General features: G+C 43.1%; 1 protein-coding gene across 1 annotated transcript; it reads right to left on the bottom strand.

Moving 5' to 3' along the window:
- Positions 1–2,145: 2,145 nt before the first annotated feature.
- Positions 2,146–7,185, bottom strand: sap18 (Histone deacetylase complex subunit SAP18). Its single transcript, NM_001279001.1, is given in 4 exon segments — positions 2,146–2,568; positions 5,727–5,849; positions 6,655–6,764; positions 7,026–7,185. Coding segments are annotated over 4 exon segments (471 nt in total). The 5' UTR covers positions 7,098–7,185; the 3' UTR covers positions 2,146–2,402.
- Positions 7,186–9,348: the final 2,163 nt, after the last annotated feature.

Below are 9,348 nucleotides of genomic sequence, written 5' to 3'. Positions count from 1 at the left end.
TGCCTGTTAATATCATGTCATATAATCTGCAATTCTAATCCAATCTAGGATACTCACTGATATTAAAACTATTCATTTCATTGGCAAAGGGACTTGGGTGTGTGAGTGCTGCTTCATTTCTTCATTCATGTTCTACTCCTTTCTATCCATCCTGTCCATTGTCACAGCTGTGTCTGTCTCACCGATGCAGTCCCGCAATCATTGGTGTGCTTGCTCCTTAATTGGCAATTTCACCAAGTGCCACACACCCAGTTGGGGGCCAACTATAACTAAACCCAGCGATTGCTCTCGGAGAATAAACAGGTTTCCCCCCTCACACACCCGTCTGACAGCAGCGTGTCGAATGAATGAACCGGGAGGGCGTGCAGGCAGACAGAGAGAAAACGCTCTCTACATCTCTTCCCATTTACTCTGAATACCCACCGTGGCCTCTCTGCGTAGCTCAGGTGGAATAACTCAGCCGATATTTGCTCTGATGAAAAATGGTTTGCTCCTCTGATTCAAATGTCCGTTGTCATTAAAGCAAATTGCCACTGAAGCGTCAGTCTGTTGTGTTATTCTCTGTGATGTCTCTTCTCATTTCAGAGACACAATACCCATTATGATATTACAGTATATAGTTGGCTCAGTAACCCCAGTGACTGGACCACTGATCTGACATGACAACCTATTCCGAGGTTGTTCCGGTATATCTGAGAATCAATAGATCAACGATGCTGTAAATTAGCCTAACCTAGAAGCATTATACTACAACGCACCTGACTGTGGGTGATTCGGTGGTCAGCATGTCACTGTTTTGTGTTTGTTCCCGAAAGAAACCATTGGAGGAATGAAATGGGATAGTCACATCAAAACCGCTGAGCCTCAGATGAATGTCTTCTTCAGGAAATATGCATCAACTTACACTGCAAGGCATGTATTGCCACATAATTAGACAATGTTGACAATAACCACCACAAACAAATTGGGATGCCTTATGCAGATATGAGAGATGTAAGATAAGAAAAACATTATTGTCCCTCAGGGGACACAGCTGTAAACACCCTATATGGCCATGTTTTGATGTCATACTTGATTCTTATTTAATATGTGCAAATATTCATCTCTAATAAAATCCTCAATGGTGTCATAACCTTTTCTCAGTCTGCTGCATCCAATGATAGTGTCTAATGTGAATTAATGACTGCCAACATTAGCAGTGATGCATTATCAATCAACGCAGACCTTAGAATGCAGACAGGAACAGGTTTCAAAACAAGTCTTCAAACTCACTGAGGCTTATTAGATTAGAAAGAAAGTCAGTCACTTTGTTTATAGAATCATTTTTTAAGCTACATCAGAATTTTGTCAAGTGAAAAAAAAAAAATCAAGACCTGGTCCCATGTCCACAAAGCAATTCAGAGTAGCAGTGCTGATCTAGGATCTGTCCATATATTTTAATTATGATCTAAAAGGCCAAACTGATCCTAGATCAGCACTCCTACCCTGAGACGCTTTGTAGCTATGGGCCCAGAACATTAAACTGGCTATACTTATTGGTAGAGTCGATCATAGATATAGAACAATTAGAATTACTGGCAACTGATATGTCTATAAGGTCTCTCCTAAGTGAAGTATAAGAGACATCTATCAATAGAAAACATCGGATTCAATAATTGGATCCAGGCCAGATGAGCAGATGGCAGAGGGGTTCCCTGGCCTAGATGACCGTACAGGTTTGGTTCTGCAGGACCACACGGATCCATCACATCTGTGATGCGCTCGCCAGCCCTGATGTTCGTCCTCATTACTGCTGGATTCCAGAAATAAGAGGTCTAGTGATCACCATGCCAACAGCTTTATTACATCACTCTTCACATGGAGACAAAAAAAATATATAGTACATTAGGGATGAACAAAAAACATTCCAAGAGAAGCCTTTGGAAACAGATGAGCTGGGATGAAAGGAAACAAGGCCCCAGTTGGCTTCCTCTGTTCTAGTGGGAAGGGGTCTAGACTGGGTTACCAGTGTGTATTAATGCTGCCCCCTATAGGAAACATTATGACATTGCAACAACCCCAACTACACCAGACCACAGGCATCACGCAAACACTCTTTCTGCTGGTATTATTATAAAAAGGAATGACAGAAAATGTTTTTTTTTTGTAAGACGGCAACTTTATTTCACATTATCCAAGATGGGAGACAAAAGGGTAAAAAAGTAACATACATGTCTGCTAAATATGATCTATCAGAAGATAAAAAGGCCCAAAAGAAAGCATGTATGTGGGGGACAGTCAAATCTGAAGGATGGCCCTATTGAAAGTCACGGTAGTCTCTGGAGAGATGGTAAGAGTCAGTGTGATCAGAAAGGCTTTATGTATGTTTAGAGGTGGGTTTGGGTTTTGTGATATTCTTATGTTCAGAAGGGCCTCCCCATGCCCATGCGTGGGTTAAGTGGGGGGGCTCTGTTGGGTGGTGTGATGGCTATGTCCAGGTAGTCTCCTATCTGGAAGCGCTGTGACTGTAGCGTCATGGAGTCATTTTCCCCCTTCCTGCCTGACATAGTGTTGCCGATGTCTTTCACTCTGTAACCATAGAGACCGTGGGTGAGACAACAGTATTCATAATGACATCATCCAATCAAATAACTGAGGCCATGTTTAAATACTTTTAAAAAGGCTAACACTAACACAGCCGATTTACCATATCCACTTACCGCCAAGCTCTTGATTTAAGGTAGAGTCAGCAATGCACAAAGCAAACAGCAATGTCAGGCGACATCCACAACAACTACAGAGCATTCGGAAAGCATTCAGACGCATTGACATTCTCCACATTTTGTTATGTTACAGCCTTATTCTAAAATGTATTAAATGATTTTTTTCCCTCAATCTACACAAAATACCCCATAATGACAAAGCGAAAACAGGTTTTTAAATTTGTGCTAATTTATAAAAAATACCTTATTTACATAAGTACTCAGACGATTTGCTTTGAGCCTTGAAATTGAGCTCAGGTGCATCATGTTCCTATTGATCATCCTTGAGATGTTTCTACAACTTGATTGGAGTCCACCTGTGGTAAAATCAATTGATTGGACATGATTTGGAAAGGCACACACCTGTCTATATAAAAAGGTCCCACAGTTGACAGTGCATGTCAGAGCAAAAACTAAACCAGGTCGAAAGGAATCGTCCGTAGAGCTCCGAGACAGGATTGTGTCGAGGCACAGATCTGGGGAAGGGTACCAAACATTTCTGCAGCATTGAAGATAGCCAAGAACACAGTGGCCTCCATCATTCTTAAATGAAAGAAGTTTGGAACCACCAAGACTCTTCCTACAGCTGGCATCCCGGCCAAACTGAGCAATTGGGGGAGAAGTGCCTTGGTTAGGGAGGTGACCAAGAACCTGACGGTCACTGACAAAGCTCCAGAGTTCCTCTGTGGAGATGGGAGAACCTTCCAGAAAAACAACCATCTCTGCAGCACTCCACCAATCAGGCCTTTATGGTAGAGTGGCCAGACGGAAGCCACCACTCAGTAAAAAGCACATGACAGTCCGCTTGGAGTTTGCCAAAAGGCACCTAAAGGACTATCAGACCATGAGAAACAAGATTCTCTGGTCTGATTAAACCAAGATTAAATTCTTTGGCCTGAATACCAAGCCTCATATCTGGAGGAAAGCTGGCACCATCCCTACGGTAAAGCATGGTGGCATCATGCTGTGGGGCTGTTTTTCAGCAGCAGGGACTGGGAGACTTGTCAGGATTAAGGGAAAGTTGAACGGAGCAAAGTATAGAGAGATCATTGATGAAAACCTGCGCCTCAGGACCTCAGACTGGGGCGAAGGGTCACCTTCCAAAAGGACAACGACCCTAAGCACACAGCCAAGACAATGCAGGAGTGACTTCTGGACAAGTCTCAATGTCGTTGTGTGGCCCAGCCAGATTCCGGACTTGAACCTGAACGAACATCTCTGGAGAGACCTGAAAATGGCTGTGCAGTGATGCTCCCATCCAACCCGACAGAGCTTGAGAGGATCTGCAGAGAAGAATGGGAGAAACTCCCCAAATACAGGTGTGCCAAGCTTGTAGCGTCATACCCAAGAAGACTTGATGCTGTAATCGCTGCCAAAGGTGCTTCAACAAAGTACTGAGTAAAGGGTCTGAATACTTCTGTAAAGTATGTATACATTTTTGTTTTATCATTATGGGATGTGTAGAATGAGGGGGGAAACAATTGAATCCATTTTAGAATAAGTCTAATGCAGCAGCGTGAAGTGCACCTACGCAGATATTTGCCAGTGCAACGTCTTGCATTGCACTCATCTGAAAAACCTGCGGTTCATCCTGCTGCTCGTGGCAACATGTCGCTGAGTCTCTCTTTAATTAAGTCAGGTGTGTTACGGGGTTTCCATTAGCCAGCTAATGCCAGCTTTTAGCCAGAAAAAAAATGAAGCCAATAAATAAAAATGTTGCCAGCAAAAATTAAAATCCAGTTGCAAAATATTGCTTTTTAATCATTGATGGAAATACCAGTGGATGGAAATACATTTGACTGCCATGCTTATCGGTCTATAGGTTCATTTGAATCATTTAGTGGAATTCAAATTGTCCGAGACAGTATTTTTGTTATTCATCGTATATCTTATTTATCCAATACAACCATCACATGCATACACAGCCTATTTTAAGTGTGATTTCTCCTGCAGCTCCTCAATTGGTAACTGCTGGAGTAAAACATGTGATTTTAGCAGCCCATTCAATGCACAACAATTTCTAAATGCAATCGTGTGGTCAAAACAGTTTGGTACACGATTAAAAAAAGAGCTACTATTTTTATTTTTCAACTGGTAATTGAAGCTTGCCTCCCATTCAAGTCCAGGTCAACAGGTTATCAGCACATCACCCACCACTTTACAGTGTGAGCTGGAGACACTATGCATTTGTTTTTTTTTAAATACTTAATTGTTTGAAACCTGAATATTTTATTTAATATTATGAGACATGTCTTACCTTGCTTCAAAGTAGCCTATAGGCAAAATCCGACCATGGAAACATGGAGGCAATTATTTTATATAGACTTCAAAAGGCAGCGCATGAGTATCATGTTTGGGGAAACTTACAATTTATCCCACCATTTCTACCATTCTGCCCGCTAGTTATATTTTCAGATACTCATTCTCGCGGACCAGTTTCATTTCATAATGTTTTTGTTTCTCAAAATCATTGAAGTGGTTAATCTAAAAATCTCAATTAAAATGTTATTGAATTTAAAAGTCTACTAACACGAGATCACCAGCCTCTGCCATATGGACACATTTTCAAATCTTCCCGGTCAATGTCCGGCGCCACATTTTCCTAACAGAAACCCTGGTGTGTTAGTACTGGGCTGGAACAAAACCATGCACACCCTGTGTCCAAGATTATAGCGTGACTTGAATCTACAACAGCCCAGTTGCCCGTAGACCCAATGAAATGACATTGCCACGAGCAGCACCACAGATATTGAGATGAGCAAGATGCAAGACTTCGCTCTCACACAGTATCTGCAGATGTGAATGGGTTCGCTTCACGCTGTTATAGCATGATAGCCACGGGACCAAAACAGTAGAGAAGTTGAGACTTGCGCTTCAACGCTCTTAGTAGTTGCTGAAATTGACCCACTACGCTGTCTACTTTGTGCCTCTACGTCATATCACTGACTCTACCTTTAAGCTAGGGCCGTAGAGTAGTCTACTAACCTGTAGCCATTTCTTTTGGGCTCAGGATAAACGATGGCGAAACCAAAGTGTGTTCCTTTCTTCCGAGCTTCAGGGTACACCTCCTTCACTAGGCTGGTCAGCTCCTTTAGCGAGGCATCCATCCTTCAGGAGAAAGACATATCACCACAATAATCAAAACTATGTAGCCATGGTTCCCTGTAATACACACAACACTATCATCAGTGCTCGACTTGGGCAGAGTGCCAGTGCCACATTTTTTACTCCTTGAGTTCATGCACTTCTTATAGAATATTAGCTCAAAAGTATTGTGGCACGCCTAAATACAAACAGTACCGGCACCCAAAATGAGTACTGGTGTTGTGCCGAGAATTCCCCCCCTTCGCGTTCTTCATTGCTGCGACTTGTTTACTTGTTTGCTAGTTGAGATTTCTGCTCTTCACTCCATTGTCAGCTTAGCCTACATTTCACTGATCTTAGTAGCAGAAAGCAGTGCCCACCCCTGGGCTCCGTTCCGCCCCCAGCAAGATGCCGCCCTGGGCGACTGCCCATGTCGCCTGTACCTAAATCCGCTACTGATTTTGTATTAGTCTAAATAAATCTTTGCCAAAATTCGTCATCTCTCTCATGTCTTATTCAACTAGTATTTTTGGAAGTGTAAGGATAATAATTCAGCCATAGTTGTTCTGAAATGCTTATTGCTTGCCAACATTTCACTCCCACCTTTGTTTAATATAACACTAATTATTCATTTCGGTTGCCTATCCTGACGTGAAGTTTATTCTATAGAAAGTATTTGACTATTTGAAATGTTTACCTTGTCAGCTCGGGGATTCGATCTAGCTACCTTTCGGTTACTGGCGCAACGTTCTAACCACTAGGCTACCTGCAACCCCTGCACCTAGGGTCACATGACCCTAGGTGTAGCCAACCATTTAGATATTCTTACCATGTGTAGATTTGCAGCTCACTTGAAGGGACTTGTCCTCGTGCGAATTCGTCCCCTCTGTGATGCCTGCCACCGTTGGTCGTAAATACCCGCAGCAGAAGAGGACAAGTCTATAGACACACAAACAGTTAGCTAACTGGTTAGACAGGCACGTGGCTAGTCTCCTAGAAAATGTGGTATCAGGAAAAAAGATGAAATGCCCGTATAGCCGCTTACAGAACTACAAACAATTAGTTTCGTTTGAACTGGGAGTCACTTGCACAGTTCAAGCAATGCAGCTGCGTTTGCTAGCACAGCAGGCTCGTTAATGCTAGCTACGTTAGCGAATTGCTTTCTCACAAACCAAGCGAAGATAAAGTGCTTATAGCTACCTTTTCTCGGTCGATAGGCTTTTCAGGGATTTTTCGAATCTCTTCTTGTGTGATTCTTGACTCAAGAGCCATTTTAGGGAGTAAATAAGTTAATTAATTGACGTTGTTGGTCACAGCAGAAGATTTGCAAACACCGTGCCAAATAGTTGTTTCCGTTTCCGCTTTCCCAGCATGATGACGTAGAAAAGGTGCGCAAAAACTTTATGAAACTTTAACGATTGCCGTATAAAAAACATATAGGAATAGATTGCAGTTAGCTTGATTTTACAAAAAAATAATTTATAAACATCTAATCTCTCGAGTCCGATAACAGATAATTAAAGATAGTTCTCAATTAATTATTGTATTTCCAACAGGTGGCGGTAGACAATGATAGCCATTCTTATGTTCATTGCTATTCGGAATCCTTGGAAGGTCCACACTCTAAATCCTAACCCTTTAATTTTGTATTTTTATTGAACCTTTATTTAACTAGGCAAGTCAGTTAAGAACAAATTATTATTTACAATGACGGCCTACCCTGGCCAAACCCTATCGCCGGACAACACTGGGCCAAATGTGCGCCGCCCTATGGAACTCCCAATCACGGCCAGTTGTGATACAGCCTGTAATCAAACCAGAGTCTCTAGTGACGCCTCTAGCACTGAGATGCAGTGCCTGAGACGGCTGCGGCACTCGGGAACCTTAACCCCTACCCTTACCTTTACCCTAACCATAACCGTAATAGCCTTGGTTTCATGCATGTTAACATTAGAAGCCTCCTCCCTAAGTTTGTTTTATTCACTGCTTTAGCACACTCTGCCAACCCAGATGTCCTAGCCGTGTCTGAATCCTGGCTTAGGAAGACCACCAAAAACTCTGAAATCTCCATCCTAACTACAACATTTTCAGACAAGATAGAACGGCCAAAGGGGGCGGTGTTAGCCTGCAAAGTTCTGTCCTACTATCAAGGTCTGTACCCAAACAATTTGAACTTCACTTTTAAAAATCCACCCCTCTAAAAACAAGTCTCTCACCGTTGCCGCCTGCTATAGACCACCCTCTGCCCCCAGCTGTGCTCTGGACACCATATGTGAACTGATTGCCCCCCATCTATCTTCAGAGCTTGTGCTGCTAGGTGACCTAAACTGGGACATGCTTAACACCCCAGCCATCCTACAATCTAAACTCGATGCCCTCAATCTCACACAAATTATCAATGAACCTACCAGGTACCACCCCAAAGCCGTAAACACGGGCACCCTCATAGATATCATCCTAGCCAACTTGCCCTCTAAATACACCACTGTTGTTTTCAACCAAGATCTCAGCGATCACTGCCTCATTGCCTGCATCCGTAATGGGTCAGCGGTCAAACGACCTCCACTCATCACTGTCAAACGCTCCCTGGAACACTTCAGCGAGCAGGCCTTTCTAATCAATCTTGCCCGGGTATCCTGGAAGGATATTGACCTCATCCCGTCAGTAGAGGATGCCTGGTATTTTTTTTAAATGCCTTCCTCACCATCTTAAATAAGCATGCCCGAATCAAGAAATGTAGAACCAGGAACAGATATAGCCCTTGGTTCTCTCCAGACCTGACTGCCCTTAACCAACACAAAAACATCCTGTGGCGTTCTGCATTAGCATCGAACAGCCCCCATGATATGCAGCTTTTCAGGGAAGTTAGAAACCAATATACACAGGCAGTTAGAAAAGCCAAGGCTAGCTTTTTCAAGCAGAAATTTGCTTCCTACAACACAAACTCAAAAAAGTTCTGGGACACTAAAGTCCATGGAGAATAAGAACACCTCCTCACAGCTGCCCACTGCACTGAGGATAGGAAACTCTGTCATCACCGATAAATCCACTATAGTTGAGAATTTCAATAAGCAATTTTCTACGGCTGGCCATACTTTCCACTGGCTACCCCTACCCCGGTCAATAGCACTGCACCCCCCACAGCTACTCACCCAAGCCTTCCCCATTTCTCCTTCTCCCAAATCCAGTCAGCTGATGTTCTGAAAGAGCTGCAAATCTGGACCCCTACAAATCAGCCGGGCTAGACAATATGGACCCTTTCTTTATAAAATTATCTGCCGAAATTGTTGCAACCCCTATTACTAGCCTGTTCAACCTTTCTTTCGTGTCTGAGATTCCCAAAGATTGGAAAGCAGCTGCAGTCATCCCCCTCTTCAAAGGGGGGGACACTCTTGACCCAAACTGTTCCTAAACGATATCTTAACCGCCATCATTAAGAAACAATACTGTGCAGCCGTATTCATTGACCTGGTCAAGGCTTTTGACTCTGTCAATCACCACATCCTCACCGGCAGACTCAATA

This window comes from Salmo salar, chromosome 17 (assembly GCF_965601325.2).
Source record: "Salmo salar chromosome 17, fSalSal1, whole genome shotgun sequence".
NCBI classification, from domain to species: domain Eukaryota; kingdom Metazoa; phylum Chordata; class Actinopteri; order Salmoniformes; family Salmonidae; genus Salmo; species Salmo salar.
This window is presented reverse-complemented; position numbering and strand designations above follow the sequence as displayed.